The 21,815-nt window shown below is 32.5% G+C and overlaps 1 protein-coding gene and 1 non-coding gene across 2 annotated transcripts; both read left to right on the top strand.

Annotated features, from left to right (window-relative positions):
* The first annotated feature begins 1,063 nt into the window (after positions 1-1,063).
* LOC124389565 (M1-specific T cell receptor beta chain-like) lies at positions 1,064-21,224 on the top strand. Its single transcript, XM_046854944.1, has 12 exons — positions 1,064-1,142; positions 1,238-1,516; positions 5,475-5,534; positions 13,973-14,311; positions 14,468-14,494; positions 14,667-14,770; positions 14,888-14,898; positions 16,103-16,179; positions 19,235-19,588; positions 19,950-19,961; positions 20,060-20,157; positions 20,446-21,224. The coding sequence occupies exons 1-12, from the start codon at positions 1,100-1,102 to the stop codon at positions 20,497-20,499; spliced, it is 1,458 nt and encodes a 485-aa protein (XP_046710900.1). The 5' UTR covers positions 1,064-1,099; the 3' UTR covers positions 20,500-21,224.
* trnag-ccc lies at positions 21,211-21,283 on the top strand. Its single transcript has one exon. It is a non-coding gene; the product is annotated as a tRNA-Gly (tRNA).
* Positions 21,284-21,815: the final 532 nt, after the last annotated feature.

Below are 21,815 nucleotides of genomic sequence, written 5' to 3'. Positions count from 1 at the left end.
AGGAAGTCTGACCATCTCAAACCTCCTCCAGTCAGACTCTGCTGTTTATTACTGTGCAGCCAGTGAGCACAGTGCTGCATATTCACACAAACACTTTACTAAAACCTCAAATACACTGAAGCCCAAATGCAACATCTGTTTTTGTCTGAGGTTTTATATTACCTACTGGGGATTCACAAGGAAACAGTGCCAATTAGCTCCAGTGATAATATACAGCATCTACAATAGCTTTATCAGTTATTTTGCAACACAAGTTATTTTGCAGCTAGTGGTGGCTTAACAGTTAAGGTTCTGAGACTAATCAGAAGTTCGGTTGTTCAAGTCCCAGCACTGTCAACCTCAGCTTCCTAACGAAATGAAATAATTTTACTGTGTGCCAATGTATATGTGACAATTAAAAGCCTCTTTCTTTATATTAGAACCTTTTTCTTGGTTATAATATCAAGAAACTAAAATTATATGTTGCTTAAAAACATTTTGTGCAATATAATATGCTGCTGAATGTTTCTAACCAGCAGGGGGAGATCTGATCCTGAGAATCTTCACTTTCTATAGACTGCAACATAAAGTATACTATAACTTTATAGATATTACACTACCAAAAGGACATCACTATTTTTAGAGATTTTATATTTAATATTACATTGTATATTATTGTCTCACAGTCATTTCTTCCTGCTTTTATTTTAATGCAAAATCCTACAACTATGCACTACTTATATATTTAATAATATATTTGTGTGCACTTGAAAAAGTAAGATTTGTGTGAGATTTATTTTGTGTGATTGTTGATAATTAAAGTTTTGAACACATTCACTAAACAGTGCACTATAGATGTATCAGTACATTCTCTACCCAAGTTTATTCTAATAAATGGCTTTACTAAGTTATTTAATAGTTTATTTAACCAGATTTAATAGTTGAGATCACAAATAAATAGCCAAATAAAGTGCATGTTTTTTAACAATGTACATAGGGATAAGTATGACATATAAGCCACCTCCTCTCCATGTATATAGTGCCTGAGTCTGTGGCTTAACTTCTTGTTCCTGTTGGAGCTAAAAGGACATTCACAGAAAGAAGTGAATAATATATAAAAATGTTCACACTTGGTGTGCTGTTGTTGCTGCTTCTAGGCACTCGTGCGTGTTGGATTTTATTTTAGTATACTGCTTAATTGTAATAAGAATTGTAATATGCAAATGTTGTAAATATATCTTGTTTTTTTTTTGCATAGGTGAGACCTTAGCTGTACAATTGCTACAGGAAAGATCCTCAGTAATGGCTACTGCTGGGAGTACCATGACTTTTCAGTGCAATATAGATGCAAGGTTTAGCATGAGCAGCTATACTATGCAATGGTACAAGCAAGCTTATCATGGTGCTCCTGTACAATTCCTTATGATGGAGTATGAACTGGCCACGAAGAAAATGAGCATTGCCCTGGTTAAAGCTGAGAATAAGTTCAGCTTGCACGTTTCAAACCTCACGCTGCAGGACGGTGGTGTTTATTACTGTGCTGCCAGTCACAGTGAAACAAGAATTGGGCTCAGTCTTACAAGAACCCTCACCTGATGTTTCTGATTTATATGATTTTGTTTCTGAACTGCTTTTGGATTTGAAAAGAAATTTAAATGTCATGTCTGCCCCTGTCCCTCTTTTGTTGGTGGTTCTCTACATTTATGAGGCTTTTTATTTTAAATTAAATTGTTATTTCTTATTACTTCTCAAATAAGTGAAAAGGTGTCAGAAATTGAGGTCGTTTTAAAGGTCCTGTGCAACTGCAAATATTTAATATTTTATAATATATATTATAAAAAGAATCTTTAAATGGAGTCCAAATCATCCAAAATCCATCTATACTTATTATAAAATATGGTGAATTGATGAAAATTGAATGCCAGCATGATGACATCACTCATTATTACATGTACTGGTACAGGAAGAAAGGTCTGGGTGAAATGGACATGATTACTATGTCTAATTAGAAAAAAATGGCTCAAATAGTTGAACCATATGAAAAGAGTAAATACTCTATGAGCCGTCCTGAGGTGCAAAACACAACCCTGCAGATAAATAGACTAGAAGCAAATGATTCAGCTGTGTATTTCTGTGTATCGAGTAACACTATGTTTAAGCTGAGCTACACACATGAGCAATAAAAGAGCTTTCTCTAATATATTTGTGTGGTTACTAAGAGAGCAATGATGCGACTACAGTGAGATAAAGTGGATTATAAATCATATGCTGACCTCTGCAGGATAAAATGAGAAAATCTAAAGCAACATTTACAGTAAACTACATCAAAGCACTATCGAAGTGAAAGTATAGCTGTTACATCGATTTACATTGTCATATAACATAACATTGGGTATGAAATAAAACAATAATTTTAATTAAGAACTTTTTGTATTTTCAATTTAGTATAGTGCTATTTATATTGAATAGAATATACAGTAAATTTTTATACTGGTAAGAATACAAATGCATGCACTAATGCTCATGAAATATATATATAAAGTTATATATTCATTAACTGAAATATCTATAAAAAGTTCATTCATTTTTAAAAAGTTAAATATATCAATATAAATATATTGAATATATTAAAATATATTAATATTTGTTAGCCAGTTCAGTTAATACACATCATGACTTATCAAAGACTAAAACATAGATTACATAGATGATACATGATGCTGAACCTGTGTTTTGTATATATATATATATATATATATATATATATATATATATATATATATATATATATATATAAAGTTCATAATGAAAGTTTATAATGAATTTATGTCATCTAATGTAGTACCTAACGTCGATAAAATCAGTTATGACAAGCTTATATTAATGTTAGGTTGGTTAGTTGCTTAAGTCCAAGGTTTATGTCACCGTTAGTGTTAATAGACTTTTACTCAGTCATCAGACATCTTTGCATTTAAAAAATATATAAAATATGATCAAATATTATAAAATATAATCAGAATCAGAAATAGATTTATTACCAAGTTTGTTTATACACACAAGTATTTTTAACTTGGCAACAGGAGATTCCAGTGCAGGAGGAAGTACAGACATAGTGCAGCATATGCAGGGTCAGCCATGATACAGCACCCCTGGAGCACAAAGAGTTAAAGGCCTTGCTCAAGGGCCCAAGAGTGACAACTAGGCAATACTAGGGCTTGAACCCCCGATTATCTGATCACTAGCCCAGCTTCTTAACCACATATAACCAAATATAAGTGTGCAGTTTACAAATGTACCATTCGGATTCTATTTATAAATGTGTCACTTATGAAGGGCAATGTGTAGTAATGAATATTTTTATTGTTCAGGCTGAGTATAGCATGCAGAATATTTTTTTTGTGCCTGGCTGTTCTGGTGGATGGGACTCTGTAGCACCGACCAGAAGGCAGCAGTTCAAAGAGAGAGTGGACTGTGGTTGTGGGGTCCAAAGTGATTTTCTTATAGTGGTAACGAGTAACTTAAATGATTCCACTGTTGTTATAGTGCTGTTCATGATGGTGAGTGGAAGGAGTGCTGGGGATTTCTCCTGAAGTCCACGATCATCCTGATTGTGCTTAACTGAAAAACTATAATATTCTATGTAATATGCCAAAACCTAGAACTTGCATTTCCAAAGTGAATATTGTCTAACAGAACAAGGAACTGTATAAACAAAAAACCCGTTATGTCACACTAGAATTGTTTGTCTCTAGCTTATTAATGGCAGGCATTTTCATAACAAATTCCTAATAATTACTAATCAGTTCCATGCTCTTTTGCTAGTGGAATAGTGGGGGTATTTATACAAATCACAATATTTATTGTAGAGTTTAAGGGCTTTGCTAGCATCAGTAGGTAAATAAAAATTTGTAATGCAAAGTTTCTGTGTCTCCATCTCCTGGCGTTGTTGCACTGAAGGCAGCAGATCCGGCAATCAGTTATACTTTGATACAGTAATAGGAGGATGCGGGTGGGGGTTGTGACACAGGAAGATGTTTTTTTATATATATGATGCACCTGCTCGATTTCTTGGTACTCACTGAAATAGCAACATTCAGTTTAGAGTACACTGCCTGCTGAAACACCTGACAAAATTATAATAGTGTGCAATGTGTCCGATCAAAAATAAAGATAAAGTGCGGTGTGGGAGGGGGACGGGTGAGAAGCACAATACAAAAGTTTGTTTTTGTCTAATGCTTTAACACCGTGGGGACAGGGGGCCACAGTGATACATTTCCATAGACCCGCTGTACAAAAACCTCCCGACATTTACTGTTAGTGTCATTCGATCCGAGAACAGGAACATATCATTTATTGTACATAAATTTAAATTTGTGGATGCCACATATTCTTTCCAACATACAGCTTTCTTTTTTTACTCATTATTAATGTTTTTTTTTTTTTTTTCCATCATGGAAAATCACAGTGTTGGATTTTAGCTCTTCATAATATATGTGACAAAATCACTTCAAGCTTTGCACCAAAGTGATTATACATTGGAAATCATTCTGGGAATACCTTATTTCTTGTTTGAATCTTTTATGATGGATTATCCTGTGGATTTAATGCGGATTTTGAAGTGCTGCTTTACAATGTGACACTGGCTCTGAAGCACATTTTGGACATGGAACAAAACTGACTGTTTTAGGTAAGTCCACTAAATTCAAGTTTTTTTTCAAGGCTAGATTGTTATGCCAATGTTTATTAATTTGCAAATTCAAAATAAGTTTTTAAAGCCATATTAGCTATACGTAGGTTACTAAACATAATTATACCAGTTTGTTAAAACTAGTATTAGAGAGATATAAGAAATTAGTTTGCTCAAGTCTACTGTGCCAACGCGTATCAAGCATACTTTGGAGCTGGAACAAAACTCACAGTTTTAGGTAAGAAATTTTTTGGTTCTGAAATTGTCAACACTGTTGATTTAATAGAAAAGCATGGAGTGGCCCTGAATTTGGTAACATAGAAAGTAACGTTGCTTTGACCCACAGGCACTGATTATTTATTAAAGTGCATTTAATTCCTATCTACATAAGGTGTATTGACTTAGTATTCATTTAAGTGTAGTGTTTAGTTTGTCATTTGAGAAAATATGTAGTTATATAAATTTAGAGAGGTGAGCATTTAAAACATCAATGGAAAGATCTAGTGTACTGTGACAACATCAATCCAGCACACTTTGGAGCTGAAATGAAACCCACAGTTTTTCGGTAAGTTTTTAGTTCTGGAATTGTCACGAAATGATCATGTACTAGTTAGCAAAAAAAACCTATGCTTTGACTTAATGGGCACAGATTCTTTCTAGAATTGTCACTGATTCTAATCAGTAATCAAAGTCAGTAATGTTCAATATTTAATGTGCCATAGTCTCACCCAGTATAAACGTCATGTACGTTTATGGAATAAAAGAAAAAAATAACATTAGAAAGATTTAGGAAAATTGTTTGCACAAGTGCACTGTGCCAATGCCAACCCAGCACACTTTGGAGCTGGAACAAAACTCACTGTCTTAGGTAAGAAAGTTATTTCATATAAATCTTACTTATATTTTAATGATAATAAAACATCTGAAAAAAATCTAGATGTTGTAATATAAATAAATGATTTTGGAACTTTTTCTGTGGTAGGGGGGTCATTTCAAGTCTAAGACATTTTCTAAAATGTTGTTTGACTTAATCAAAAGAGCACTCAAAAAAGTCTTTCTTCCCAAATCTATAAACCCTCATATATTATGCAGATGTGTAAAAATGTTGCCATGCTAGCTTTAGAGTATTAGCGTTAGAGAGATCTGGGAAATTAGTTCAGACAGTTGTACTGTGACAGCGGTTATCAAGCATACTTTGGAGATGGAACAAAATTAACGGTTTTAGGTAAGAATGATTTGATCTTCAATTTATCACCAATATAAAACTGTTAAATTGCAATGCTTATTGAAAATCTGAGAAGTTCATTCCATTTGGCATTGCAGAAAAACCATATGCTTGGGGATTGTGGGTAGTGAAAAAGGCTCCTGTCTATGTTTTTAATATTTTCTATCTACATTACTTTTTTACTCAGCCATTGCAGAATCCAAGATTTTTTTATATATAAAACAGATAGTTAAGGCAAAAAAATCAACCATTAACATTAGAGAGATATGAAAATTTGTTCACACAATCATACCGTGATAACCGTGATCAAGCCTACTTTGGAGCTGGAACAAAACTCACAGTTTTAGGTAAGCAAATTTTGGTCTTAAAATCCCAACAGTCAGATTTTATGTAGAGTCAGTTCTACAAAAAAAAAAAAAAAGATTGTGTTAGGTTGATGGAATTAGCAATACAGTGATCTAAGAAATGAGTTAATGCAATCAGACTGTGAATACCAATAATCAAGCATACTTTGGAGATGGAACCAAACTTACAGTTTTAGGTAAGAAAAGTGTTTTGGTTTCAAATCTGACTTAAAAATATGAAATATTCACGTATGAAATAGCAGTATAAAGGATTTTTAATGGCATATATGAATGTATTTATATAACTAGACATTAGAGCATGAATATAGACACACTTTTTGATATGACAAGCAAATGCTGTGCCAATTATGAAGCCTATTTCGGCAATGGCACAAAATTGACCGTTCTTGGTAAGTATGGCTTATGTTTTGTTTAGTATGTTTGTTTAAATAAACAGGGGTGTTTATGTGTTATTACAAGAATGTTTTAAGGAAATCTTGTAAATCTAATCATATTCAAAATCAAGCACAACTGTAAGACAGTAGACATCCTGTATTAAAGTCATTTTCACCACATGGACATCCATCTTAGTTTTTTGAAGGGAGAATAACTAGTATGTATATTAAACATCAAAGACAGATGTAGAAATAAAGCAGGCAGTAATTCTCTAATATAAGTTGTAGATGTTTAAGATACAGCCCTGAAACTCTGTGCTCATATTCACAAGCATATTTTGGAGAAGGCACCAAACTCACTGTTTTAGGTAAGAAAAAATGCTACTAAAATGTCTATATTGTGTACTTTTTGAAAAGAATGCAGTGCTACATTGAGGGCCACATTCGTTTTGCACAAAGAGTGAAGGTTTTGCAATTGCTTAGTGTCAGTGTGAACAACTTAAGTCCTGCACACTTTGGCAGTGGAACTAAACTCACAGTAATAGGTGAGTAATTTGTATTAAACTTAAAAAAAAAAACATAATTACGGTTTCTTAAAAGACTTATGTGTATGTGAAGATTAAAAATTAAAAAGAGGTTTCATGCTGCTAATATTATGCTATTTAATTAATTATGTTATTATTCTGATAGAGTATAATATATCCAGTTATAATAGAAGTTAGTGGAGGGTTTTTCAGTAGCTGAGTGTTAGTGTGATAACTACGATCCTGCATACTTTGGCAAAGGAACTAAACTGACAGTTCGAGGTGAGGAAGCTTAATTATCTTTTTTTAAAGTGTGACATGTAAAACAATACATTTAATTAAGACTATATATTATGTTTCTTGACAGAGGGTAATTATTTGAACTGCATAGCTGAAGCATTATTCTAAAGTGAGAGCTCCTTTATAGATTTGATAAACCTAAAAATAATTATGCAATAATAAATGTAATAGGCAGATGATGTATAGTATGGACTATATAGCATATGATGGTTGGGTGATTGCATTAGTTAGTTTGCACACTGTGCCTCTGGGACCAGTCAAGCTTTCTTTGGTGGAGGAACAAAATTAACAGTTCTTGGTAAGAAATATTAAATTACTTGTCAGTTAAAATAACTCTAATATTAGTATCATTGAGCTATGCTAATTTGTTGAAAAAATTAAAAATATACAGGTGTTGATAGTTTATTTGGGCATAGAGAAATAGTGAGTCCTTTGAGAGTTTTTCGGTAGCTGAGTGTCAGTGTGACAGGCAACTATCCTGCTTTTTTTGGCAATGGAACTAAAATGACAGTCCTAGGTAAGAAACTTTAACTAAAAATTTTTTAGCATGTATTAGTTTGTATGTTTATTAGGTTTCCTCTGAGTGGTACTTCACTAGAGCTGCATTTTTAAAGCTATATTTAAAATGCTTTTCTGGAAAGAAAGATTCCTAACAAATTTGCTAAATATGCAATAAACATATATATATGATGTACATGTGCTGCACAAAAATAAGCACAGGTAATAAATAGTATGGACTATTTGCCACTTAATGGTTGGGTGATTGCATTAGTAAGTTTGCATGCTGTGCCTATGGGAACAGTCAAGCTTACTTCGGTGGAGGAACCAAATTAACAGTTCTGGGTAAGAAATATCATATTACTTCTCAGTTGAAATAACTATAAAATAAGTATAGTTAAGCTTTGCTGATTTGTGAAAAAGGGAAAGATATGCAGTTGTTGACAGTTTACTAGAGCATAGAGATAAGAGAGTCCTTAGAGAGTTTTTCAGTAGCTGAGTGTCAGTGTGACCAACAACTCTCCTGCTCATTTTGGCAAAGGAACTAAACTGACTGTCTTAGGTGAGAAAGCTAAATTACATTTTTGTTTGTGTGTGTATATATGTTTGATGTTCATAAAGGATTTAGAAGAGGTTGGTCATTTGAGCTGCATTTTTAAAGCTGTAATTAAACTGCTACTGTGGGGAGAGAGCTTCTTTATGGATTTGCTAAATATGCTATAAACATGTACATATGATGTACATTTTATACACAAAATAAATAAGCAATAGTGTAAACAATAGATGGTAGAGACTACATGGCATTGATGGTTGGGTGATTTCATAAGTGAGCTTTTATGCTGTGCCTCTGGGGCCAATCAAGCTTACTTCGGTGGAGGAACCAAGTTAACAGTTCTTGGTAAGAGATATGTTGTTCATTTGTAATTACTCTTTAATAAATTGTCATTGTCATATGATTTAGCTTTGGTGATCTGTGTAAAGAAGGAATGATATACAAATCTGTACAGAATACAGATTCAGTCCTTCAGGAACTCAAAATGCTTTATGTTAGAATAAACTTTCAAATAATTTGAAGATGTGGTCTGATTTGCTGTAATTAAATGTACCATTATAAAGAACTCCTTTACAATGTCATCCTTAAAGAGGACAGCTATGTCTTTGACATTATGTACATGACATTCATGTGATGCACATAAAATAATCAAGCATTAGCCAAGTGTAGACTGTACAGACTCTATAGGATATAATGGATAGATCATTTCATTAGTGAGCTTGTACACTGTGCCAACCGTGAGGCTTACTTTGGTGGAGGGACCAAGTTAACAGTTCTTGGTAAGAAATATCATGTATTAATTATTTAATCATCAAGTATCAATTAATATTAATCAAGTATCAATTATTTTATGTTATAAACATTGAGTGTTAGTGCATTGTGTAAAAGACAGACAAATCCTGATGGGTAGTTCTATAGTAAAGAGCATGCAATTGAAGCCGTTTGTTTCATTAGTGTTCACGTTGTGCCTTTGGAAATCCGGCTCACTTTGGTGATGGAACAAAACTAACTGTTCTTGGTAAGAAATATGAACATGCTCTATATATTTGCTAAACTAATGCTGTTTACACTTTGCTAATTTAATGTAAATGTAGAGAATAAATCTTTGAGCTGAAGCATAGAGATTAAAGATACAGCCTTAAATCTATGTGCTCTGCCACGCAAGCATATTTTGGAGCAGGTACCAAACTCACTGTCTTAGGTAAGAAACAAAATGATATCTATCTATAAGGTATGTTTTCTAAAGCATGTACAAGTGTAATTATATCAAAGTTAGTTTGAGGTTGTCATTCGTTTTGAGGGAGAAAAACGTGATGGTTTTTTAGTAGCTCAGTGTCAGTGTGACGAGCACAGATCCTGCATACTTTGGCAATGGAACTAAACTTACAGTTATAGGTGAGAAATGTCTGATTTTCATTCGATTAATGTTCCATGTTGTTTTTGAGGTGTATTAGAAGGCCTAAAATTTGAAATTTTAATAATAATAATAATAATTTAAATCATACTTTTGCTCTTCTTAACAAATTAGATTTGTATGCAATAGACTTGAGAAACCTTATAATAAGCTAAAGAAAATGTTTGATTGAAAGTGCAGTGTAAATAGTATGTTAGCATGCATTTGAGAACTGCAGAGTGTTTATATCCTACTGCTGTTCAATGTGAACACTCAGCCTGCACACTTTGGCCAGGGGACCAAACTGACAGTTCTAGGTAAGCATATCTGTTTTATTCAGGCATTGTTTAATGTCAACTTAGCGTTTTTGGTAAGAAATACATGTAGCAAAGCTCTCTGTAAATGTCCTAAACTAATACAGCTATAAGTGTGCAAAAAGTGCATGGCTTCTTTGTTGTAATTGTCTCATTTGTGAGAAAATAAAACACCACCACCAAAATGCTGTTATACCAAGCTGAGTATAGATGTTAAAGATACAGCCTTGAATCTCTGTGCTCCGGATTGCAAGCATATTTTGGAGCAGGCACCAAACTCACCGTTTTAGGTAAGGAAAACTAATCCATAGAATATTTTCTTACAAGCCTCTAAGATGTGTGCCAGTGTGTAATAGTAGAGCTGTTCATTTTGTACAAAAAGTGAAGGTTTTTCAGTTGCTTAGAGTCAGTGTGACAGGCTACTTTCCTGCATAATTTGGCAGTGGAACTAAACTCACAGGAAGAGGTGAGGAAGTTTGATTTAGTGTTTTAAACCATTTCTAAGAATGTTTCTCAAAAGAGATTTGGTTCAAAAGTTTGTTTTTAAGTCAGTGTGTATAGACTTAACTGAAACAAAATACCAAAGACAATCTGGTCTACTTTTGGATGGAATTTTTATTGCTGTAATAGACTGTAGAGACATGTCAACATCATGATGATGCAATTAAAAAAAAAAAAATTAGTTAATAGTAGATTGCATTTTTGGACATGATACCTGATTGAATTCATTAGTGAGCTATTAGTGCATGCTGTGCCTCTGGGAGCCTTCAAGCATACTTTGGTGGAGGGACCAAGTTAACAGTCCTTGGTAAGACATATCATACAACTAAAAGCAATCACTGTTTACTATGCTGTCCATTCTGGTGATCTGTAATAGATTGTCTAGCAATTTGACATTGGTTTGCAATTCTCTGTTTTAAATGTATGAATATTTTCCTTAACTGGCATGTGAAATGCAGTACAAGCTATTGGAGTGCTAATGCATGCATTCTGACTTCTACCTATATGTAGAGTAGTTTTAATTTAAATTACAACTATCAAATGAACTGTTGGTATGTAGCAGATCATGACAGTAGGGCAGGTTTTTTCTATAGCGTAATATCAGTGTGAACTACAACAACCAGCATTCTTTGGCAATGGAACCAAACTGACCGTGATAGGTGAGAAATTCACTTAAAGAATATGTATCTTACCACCAGCATTTGTTTTTTCATTAGATTCACTTTTACAGTTTTATGTCAGTATTATATATATATTGAAATTGTATATTTTTCTGTGGCATTAATACAGTATAGTATGTAGACATGAATTGCTGATGTGGGTAGATAATAGACTCTGTGTTTTAGTGGAGAGTTAATAGATGCATTTTCAGACTTGTTTAAATATTTTTGTTTAGTTTAGTTTTACAGCATTGTAGTGATTAAACCTTGAAAGCAGTTTCTCAAAACTTTAATTTTATTTATTTCAAAATGTAGAAATATTTAGATGTCATTCTTAATAATCATAAAATTAGTATAATAAAATGATAACTGAATTTAATGAGGCACTAAAGGCCTCTGAAATTATCTTTCAGGTTGTTAATAACAGTACGTTGTTAGAGTTTTGTTTACATGTATGCTGCATATTCCATTTGATTCATTTTAAAGCAAAACCACATGGAAGATTAACATGTTTTAGTGCTGTATTTTTAAGAACCTTAGGAATGAGTGTGTAGATAGAGTGAATAGGACTCTTTTAAGGATTGGGGCTGTAGGTTGTTTTATTCATACTGAAATTAACTGTGAACAACCTGCCTGCATACTTTGGCCAGGGGACCAAACTCTATGTTCTTGGTAAGGCTGCACTTATCTTTTTTATTCAAGCATCATATAGGCTAATGAACATCTTATTTCAATAGAGAACTTATCTTAAATGCCTAAACCTTACGTAGAATTCTTACAATAATAGATATAGCAATGACTAAAAATTACTGTGAATTGTTATGCTTTTTTGTATGAACTGCATATAATAGATGTGAACACAACATTAATTATTGGTTTCTGTCATAAAAGCAGAATATGTTTAGAGGCTCGGAGGCAATTATGCTAGAACACTTGTTCTATAGAGTTGTACGTTGGTGAAAATTAACTTGTAGTTTCGTAGAAAATTGCTTGTGGTTTTCCTGCCAAGGAGTCAGTTGAGTTCAACCGTAATGTCAAATATGAATAACCCACAAGTACAAGACATTTTTGTCACAAGTACAAGACATTTTTGTGCCATTTGTACAGTAATCTTATACAAATGTTACCTTTATTCAGTATTATTCTGTAATATGATTAGATAATTGCCTGAGAAAACATATAATCATTTTGTTAGCTGTAGTTATAGAAGTAGCAGTAATCAATCTTATTTCTTAGTATTCATTTGTAAAAATATATTTTAGTTCATGTATTTGATGCAACAGTTGATATTTTGAGCATTTCTATTTGTGTGTTTAGGCAAATATAGCCTAATATGTGTTAAATTCAAGATGGCACATACAGTACCATTTACATGATATACTGAGAACATAGAATAGGCATCACTGTATTCAATGCATTCAATACATTACAATTGCATAACATTATATATGAATTTGATGTAAACATTTTGATGAATATATAAAGCTAATTTCTCTTTAAAATCAATTCTATAACTACAATTATCTTGCTGTTTGAATTGTTTTGTTATGTGCACAGTAATTAACTTTTTTTTAAACTAATGCTCCTAAACAGACAATTTCTTATTATGTAAGTATGGGTCAACCATAAATAACGCGAATTCTTAGAAGTGACAAACAATTAAAAAAAAAACACTGAAATGTAACCATATAACCATGTATTTTTTCATATGTAAAATATATAAATTAATTTCAACTGCAAAATCTAATATATGAAAATGATGATAGGGCAAGGCATACTGTAGATATGTTGCGCGGTTATGGTGAAATAGCAAATTAAAGATGATATTTTTGTTTTGTTTCCTCAAAATTGAAAAACATTCAAATGTGAAAATAAATCATAAAAAATAATAATAATTAATATGATTGCGATGTAAAAATAAAGTATATAATACAGTCACTTTAGACATAGCTTAATATATAATAGTAAATTTCAACAAAATACTTCAAAAATATCCATCAAAAAATAGTTAAGTTTAGATAAACAAAAGCAAAATCCTTTGAAAAACATTGCTGGGACTTGTAACTGAAAGTACTGAAGCCTTTAGGTTATTACAACCACAGCGAAGTTACCATCAACTAAAATATCCAATTAGTCATTGTTCTAAGACATAAAGTAATTAACTTGTTTATATACTTAAGTGTACTGAACCACTAGATGAAGGAAGTTTTACATGAACTCAGATAATATGAAGAGTGATGGTCGACACATCAAATCCATAAAACATGTTGCACCCTGTTTGTAATTAAATGATGTATTCCCTAAACAAGGAACATTTTAATTTGCATAGTTTTATGTACTTCAGGTATCTTTTATATTATTCTTGATTTATGCAATTGGTTTAATATTCACGATTTGTAGAAAATGTGTTTTCTCACTCAAAAAATCTGTTTCATTTTACATTCATGCTTTGAGTTTTAAATATGTATATCAATACATGAGTTATTGGTATTTTGCTATTGCTGTGAGACATTTTGTTAGTGTGAAATGCTGGAATTGCCTTGGAATTATTCTGTCATAAGCTTTAACAATGATATCCAAAAACCTTATATTTTTTTTAGATCCAAATATAAGCATCACAAAGCCTGCCTCTGTCAAGGTGCTCAGTGTTTCAGAAAAGGAAACATGTACAAAGACAAATGTCACACTGGTGTGTGTGGCTAAAGGATTCTACCCTGACCATGTGAATGTGTACTGGACTGATGATAACGGCAACCGCTCCACTGATGTTAGTACAGATGAGATCGCCACCCGAAACGGCAGTTTCTACAGCATCACCAGCAGACTGAATATCAACTACAAAACAGAATGGACTAAAGGCTTAACATTCACCTGTAATGTTGTTTTTTTTGATGGCACAGAATACTCAACACACTCTGACTCTGAAACAGGACCAAAAAGTAGGTATTATTCTAATAATAATAATCATTATTATTATTATTAATAATTATTATTTTAATTATATAATTATAATTATTATTATTATTATTATAATTATTAATATTAATATTATTATTAACATACTAAAGTGCTTAAAACTTTCTCTTGTTTTTTAGTTGAGAGCGATGGAGAATATGCGGCTGGTAAGACCCATCATTCCAAAACATACATACACAACATGGTCTACTCTATAATAGGGTTATCTTTTTGATAAAATCTTAAATAAAAATGTCCTCTTGATTCAAGTGCATGCATGATTTTGAATGCTTTGGAGCAATTCAGTTTACATTACAATTCTCTTTTGTTTCCTTTTAGAAACGTATGTTCGAAAAGTGAAAACAACTATGTTGGGTTACAGCATGTTCATTGCACAAAGTTTGATATACGGCTTAATCATCTTGGTCATCGTTAAGAGACAGGTAAAGAGCCTCCACCTCCGCTATTGTAATTATCATTATAATGTTACTGGCCACACCAAGGACAGTTACTATGTACAGTTAAATCATATTATTTTCTCATTTTTTTCTGTTGCACAGGGCAAGTCAAAGTAGAAGGCAATGAGACTGGTGTGGGCATGACAAAGAGCTGCCATATGGTCAAGTGACTTCCGAGAACGCACAGTTTATATCAGTATGCTAACAGCTAGTTTAGATAAGAGCTCTATATTTAAAAGCACAATTACTTCTTAATGCTTTGCTAATTCTGTTTTAATTTGTTAGTTTTTTTTTCCTTCTGTATTTCCCTCTTGGTTTAACAGGATTTAGATATAGTTTACCTTTTTATAATATAAATATGTTTACTCAGAACATGCTCTTTGACTTGATGTATAAAACAAGTATACTTTGATTTTTTTTTAAGAAAATGTTATTAAAGTTTTCTTGTAATGCTTCATTATTTGATATTAAAATAAAATGTATGTATGTTAATGGCATTGAAAAATATTGCTGAAGGATATTTGCAAATTTATACACATACAGTAAATTTCATGCACATGGTTAATACTATAGGCTTTTACATTTGAAAAACACACACAAGTGCATTTCAGCAGGTTATGGCTTGAAATTTAATGTGAATTTAGGTCAACGTGTGACCTATAAAAACATTTGTCCAATATCATCTTCATCTTTGACCTCCAGTAAGTGCTTTATTTTGGAAGAGTAATGGTGGATTCAGAACCAGACCCTGTAACAGTGGGAGCATGAAGAGAGAATTCACTCCATATGAAACACACACATTTTTACAACGATGGGTAACTTAGCATTGCTATTCCACTTACCTGCATTTTTTGGATAATAGCCCAAAATCTGAGAAAAGCTGGTAAAGCCATTTTAAGAACTTGAAACTCTGAGTCAGGATTGTGTTGCCCTGTGCCCAACATATGAACATTTAAAGTGAAACATAAAATGTGCAAACTTTATTTACACATTTGAAATACAATTAAATTGTATTAGATTATTCACATGAACAGAAATCCCTGGCAGTCAGTATCTAATCTAGCAAACCAACTAAATCCAGCATGCATACATGATATACCACTTCCCCGTCCAATCCATACAGAGGGCTAATCAAAAAAATGTAAACAAGTCAAACAAATATTTAGCACAAATCAGACCAAGCTAATTCTGCAGAATTCTGAATGTTATAAGAGGCCCCTTCGTAGGACGTACATAGGAAAGCTTTGTCTGTTCTAGTCTCTAATAGATGAGGGGCCTCAAACACTGATAGCCATCAGTGCCTTTACATTGTTGCAGTTTATGTCAGGCCTTGTGTCAGTGTGCCAGCTTTGCTGACTTGAAGTTTGGCCCTGGGACAAAACTAACAGTTTTGGGTAAGTTGCTTAAAAATCTCAAAGCATTATCATTGTGATCTTTGTTAGATATTTTTATTCCCTTGTGCTAAAAGCATTTATTCAGCCAAAGTCATAGTATTTTAGTAGTATTAACAATTTAATTGGCTATTCAATAACCTTAGCCTTAGTCTGAATCCAAATGATATAGTTAGCGTGTACAACTCTGGAACATGCCAAACATCTTTATTGTACCCTACATCATATACAGCATGGTTTGTAAAATACTTCTTATGTTGTTCACTTTAATGTTAAATTGATAGTTTCTGACTTCTTTAGCAATTCAATGATACCTAATTAATCGGATCAGAAAACTCAATAAAGTTTATTAGAGCAGGTCTAGTTTCTGTTGTGAGTTAAATCAACGTGTGCTGGGTACACAAAAGTGGAATTTGGTACAGGGACCAAAATAACAGTACTGGGTAAGTTTACCACTGATTTTATTTTAATTTTTTTTTATTGTCATCAAATGTGTATCTTCTATACACAATGTACTTTCACTATTTGATAACGTGAAAATACATTACAAATCCCATCTTTAACTTACAAAATAATTCATTCAAGTGTACAATTAAGGTTTAGCAGCACTAAATGAAGTACAAATTAGCTTAAAAGACAAAGAACATTTCTTAGGCCATTATGATTAAAAGTTCAACTACTAATATTTAAGAACAAATCTTTAATGTAGCACTGAGTTGTCAATATAGTTTGATTTAATTTGATATATGATTCAATATCTGCTTCTGTTTAGCTTAAGATTTACAAATATGCAATATATTATTCCTAATTTAAAATTGCAAGTATCTGATCGATATATGAATTTGGTTAACATATATAATAAATAAATACATGCATTAATTCTTAGCCCATCAGGAAAGAAATAAAGTGTTCACGTTAACAATTGTGTCATATATGAATAGCCATTAATAATAGTAATATCTTTGTTACTCATTACATGCTAAAATACATCAATACAGCATTAATAAAGGTGGCTTTGCACAATGTGGGTGCCAAAACCTAACACTGTTTAAATAGCTTAAATACAATTCTTAGATCTTAAACTAACACTAATATATTGCTTGGATGTGAAAGTTCTTGAACTTAGGCACATTTATTTAACTTTAGAGTTTACACATTAATTTATCTGAGATTGTTTCCAAATATCCTTTTTATGATGCAAATTAAGTTAAAAAATACTGTCAGAAGTAAATGAATTGTTACTCATTGTTATTCATATGCACAACCCTTCAAAATTATAAAAACAACAAGCAGATTCTAGTGTTTATGTTATACACTGATGACCTTTGGCTTTGACATTGCACAACAAATATGAGATAATAAAATAAATATGATATATATGATACACCAAGATGTGTTAAACATCTTTAAAAATGGGACCTTTGGTGAGAGATCAAGTGATTTTTATTGTCTTAAAGTTAAAAAAACTGTTTCTTGCTATGACTGGATATGTTCAATGATGCACTGATATCAAAAGATTGTTGCATTCTTTGTTGCACACTTTTTCAGACTTGAACAAATGCTTTTGTCACTCTCCCTTTAAAATTCTGGTGTCTGAGCCCTTCAATGTCCAGTCTAAGCCCTTCCACATTTTTACCTGACAAAGACCTTTGTTGTGTTGTCTGTGTGTTTTGGGTTATTATCTTGCTAAATGAAAATATACTCCCAATTAAACAAGCATTTTGAATTGGCATAGGGATGTTTCTGTACACTTAAAATTAATTATGCTGCTACAGTACCATCAGAAGTTACAACCAAAAATGATGTGTGCATGTTTTAGAAGTAGCCATGCAAGATTAATCCATTGACATTTACTAAATCATATTTGACTGATGTTTTACAATATTTTTGCCATCAACTGCTGTTCAGTATCTGTTTGCTGGTACACCAGTGGTTTTCTGGACATTTCAAAATTTATAAATCGATGACTAAGTCTTATAGCCTGTCCATCGCACATTGCAGTGTTGTCACACCGTTTCCTAAAAAAAATAATATCGACACATCACAACTGAGGAAAAATATTACATAATGAATTCCTAAAAAAAAAAAAAAAAAGCATTAAAAAATATTAATTATGTGATTAGGACTGAAAAAAATAAAATGTGCTTTGTTATGTCCCAGTTTAGAGTTAGGGCGCACAGTGTGATTAAAGGCACGGGGTGGTTGTAAGCGCATTTGGTATTTTGTGGGATAAAGAACGGAACACAAACACTGGGGTATCTAATAACAGGAGGTATAATGAAATGTGTACAGTACTACACTGGGAAAAACTTCAGGGTGGACCAAAGCCGAAATAACAAACAAAAACACACTTTAACAAAAACAATTTTTTTTACTGACAATTACTGACAAAAAAACCCAAAAGAAAAGACAAATCACTTCCCTAACTCCCTCACCACAAGCAGGGAAGAAACCCACACCCAACAGAACTGGCAGCTACACCGCTGCCGATATCAGATTTTATCGATATCACCCAAATGAGGATGGGTTCCCCTTTTGAGTCTGGTTCCTCTCAAGGTTTCTGCCTCATTCTGCCAACTATCCAACTATCACCTTATTACCATTAACACATCGTGTTCTACAAAATAATAAATGCATTTTCTAACCACAAACTCAAAATAAGGTTCTAAGTATGGATCAGGTTTTTTGTGGGCAGTCACTATTTCAGCCAGTAATATAGGGAGCTCAACTCTTATCAATCCTAATTGGCACAGTAGGAACAGAATGAGGGATTTTATCCACAACTGATTTCTTCTGACGCATAAACGCTCTTATGTACTTTACAAAGAACAGGATGTGAAGTTTAAAAAAGAAAGATAAAATAATAAGATACCAGTGACAGTAAATCATTATTTTTATTGATTTATCGTTGCTGTGCTTAATGATCCTATTAAAGTCATTGACAGCATAGCCTCTTTAATAATATATATATATTTTTTTAATAAATGTTAGTTAATGACATCCATAAGAGTGAACAGTATCATTTTCCTCTAAAGCACTTTTTTTCTTTTCCTCTTAGACCCCAACATGAACATCACCAGTCCAGCAATAGAGTTGCTGCCACCTTCCCCGAAAGAGCTCTGCAGAGCCAAGAAAGACTTCCATAATGTAACCTTGGTGTGTTTAGTCTACGACTTTTATCCTGATCATGTTAGCATTAGCTGGGAAGTGAACGGGAAAGAGAGAATGAATAGTGTTGCAACGGACCATGCCGCCCAAAAAAATCCAAAAACCAAACTTTACAGCATGTCCAGCAGACTGAGTGTCCAACAAACTGAGTGGACCAACATTAAAAACACTTTCACTTGCATTGTTACTTTCTACAATAAAGATGGCTACAAGAAGATTCCACGCAGCTTCAGATATTCCCCAGGTACAGTTTGTACAAAACAAATCCAGAGATATCAGGATCATGCTTCTCAAGTTCAGAAATGTATGTTGATTCCATGATTGGGCTGACATTTTAACCTTTAACATTTTTCAACCCCAACAATTTGTGTAATATTAATCATTTTAAAAAATTTAAAGATCTGCATTTAACCATTAAAAAATGTTACTCTATCTTATGCAACAATATTTCATTTTCATGTATTGTTAAAAGTATCAGGCTTTACTTTTTAAATTTTTTTCCACAAGGTTTATAAAGTCAAGAACTCATATTTCTGATTCTTTAAAAATACTTGGCCGAGTTTCAAATTTATTAATTTATGTTGTTTTACTTTGTGTGTTTTCAGATAAAATACCAGGTGAGTTGAACAGATGATATTGTAAATCTGTAAATTATCATTGATTCTCAAAAAATAATGCTAATTATAAGTGATATATGATTACTTTGTGACCTTAGTGAGGGTGTATGCTACAGTGCAATTTGGATACTTGATGTTTCTTGGCAAGAGTCTACTGTATGCTGCATTTGTCAGCATTATAGTGTGGAAATTCAAGGTATACAGAGTCACAAACACAATGTAGTCTGTATATATATCTCATATACATACATACATATTATTTAACCATATTGGATGGACATGGTAGTCCAGCATTAATGCTGACTAAAAGTGTTTTGGCCAAACAGTAAATACATAAGTACTTTAATATATTAATGTTATTTGAAAATGTATAAAATAATTGATTAGCATAATGGAATACAGACCTCATAAGAACCATTTATAGCAAATTGTTTAGTTTTGGTTTGTTTTCTGTTTAATTAAGGATACATGTTTTCCCCTGCAGGCTTCAAAAGAAAAGACCCTGATGACTGAAGAGGAAGAGATTGTAGACAGCTAAATAATATGGAGCAAATATGCTTATGATAGATAGATAGATAGATAGATAGATAGATAGATAGATAGATAGATAGATAGATAGATAGATAGATAGATAGATTAACTAAAGAATAAAAATAAAGTTTAAGAATATATATGTACAGTATATAACTATAAACTGTTAAGCACTGAAAAAATTACAGGATTATTAGCTAATGTATGTTATTAAATTTGCATGTAACTGCTTCAAAGATAAAAGTTATAATGCAGGCTAATATATTCTGCATTACTGTACATCTATATTAAATAACCTTTCATTATTTTCTGTATATTTCTATAGCATATAAATATCGCCCTCTCCTTTACTGGCATCTTTTAGCAGATTAGTTAGTATTCAACAAAGTTCAGCTTAAAAATGTCATAAGTACTATTACTTTAGTGTATTTAAAATTGCATTTATTCTTTTAAATAATCCACTATTAAACTAATGTTTATAAATTGAATATGCATTTCAACATTATAAGAAATATCAAGCCCACAGTGTTTACCATGAACAATTTATTTCACATGCATTTTTGCAGTTGATAATTAGTTTACAAAGTTTAGAACCAAGACTCCAACATTTAATTTTTAACGTAGGCAGCCATAGTCTCTCTTTAGCAACTGTAATATCATATTTGCTAATGTGAATGAAAATTATTATTTTTTTTTATTATTAAATAAAATGTGGTGGTCCCCTGGTGGTCTAGTGGTTAAGATGCAGCGCTCCCACCGCTGCGACCCGGGTTCGATTCCCGGTCAGGGAACCATTCCCAGCCACTCTCAGTGCCGGTCCCAAGCCCGGATAAATTGGGGAGGGTTGCGTTAGGAAGGGCATCCAGCGTAAAAACATGTGCCAAATCAAACGTGCGGAGGATCCGCTGTGGCGACCCCTAACGGGAGAAGCCGAAAGAAAGTTAGTTATTAAATAAAATGTAGTAACATTTGGTGTATCCAACATTTAACAAACCTATATTAAAATATGTTTAGAGGTTTTACTTACTTTGCTACTTTTATAACCATTACAGTGTATTGATATTAACCCATGCAGAAAGTCATGTTAGTTAAGGGAACATAAATGTAATTTTCTACGGAAAAAAAATTTTAGTTTGCAGAAAAATAAAGCAATACTGATTAAAACTTTTCTGCCCACATTTTCTTACTGCTAACACTGAACTTCTCTCATATACTGTAAATGAATATTTTACTGGAAAAAAACATTTGTTGTGCAGCATTTCTACTAAACTCTGTAGTAAGAATTTATATACTCTCATCTCTTCAACAGTGGAAAGTCTGCAG

This window comes from Silurus meridionalis, chromosome 8, assembly GCF_014805685.1.
Source record: "Silurus meridionalis isolate SWU-2019-XX chromosome 8, ASM1480568v1, whole genome shotgun sequence".
NCBI lineage: Eukaryota > Metazoa > Chordata > Actinopteri > Siluriformes > Siluridae > Silurus > Silurus meridionalis.
This window is presented reverse-complemented; position numbering and strand designations above follow the sequence as displayed.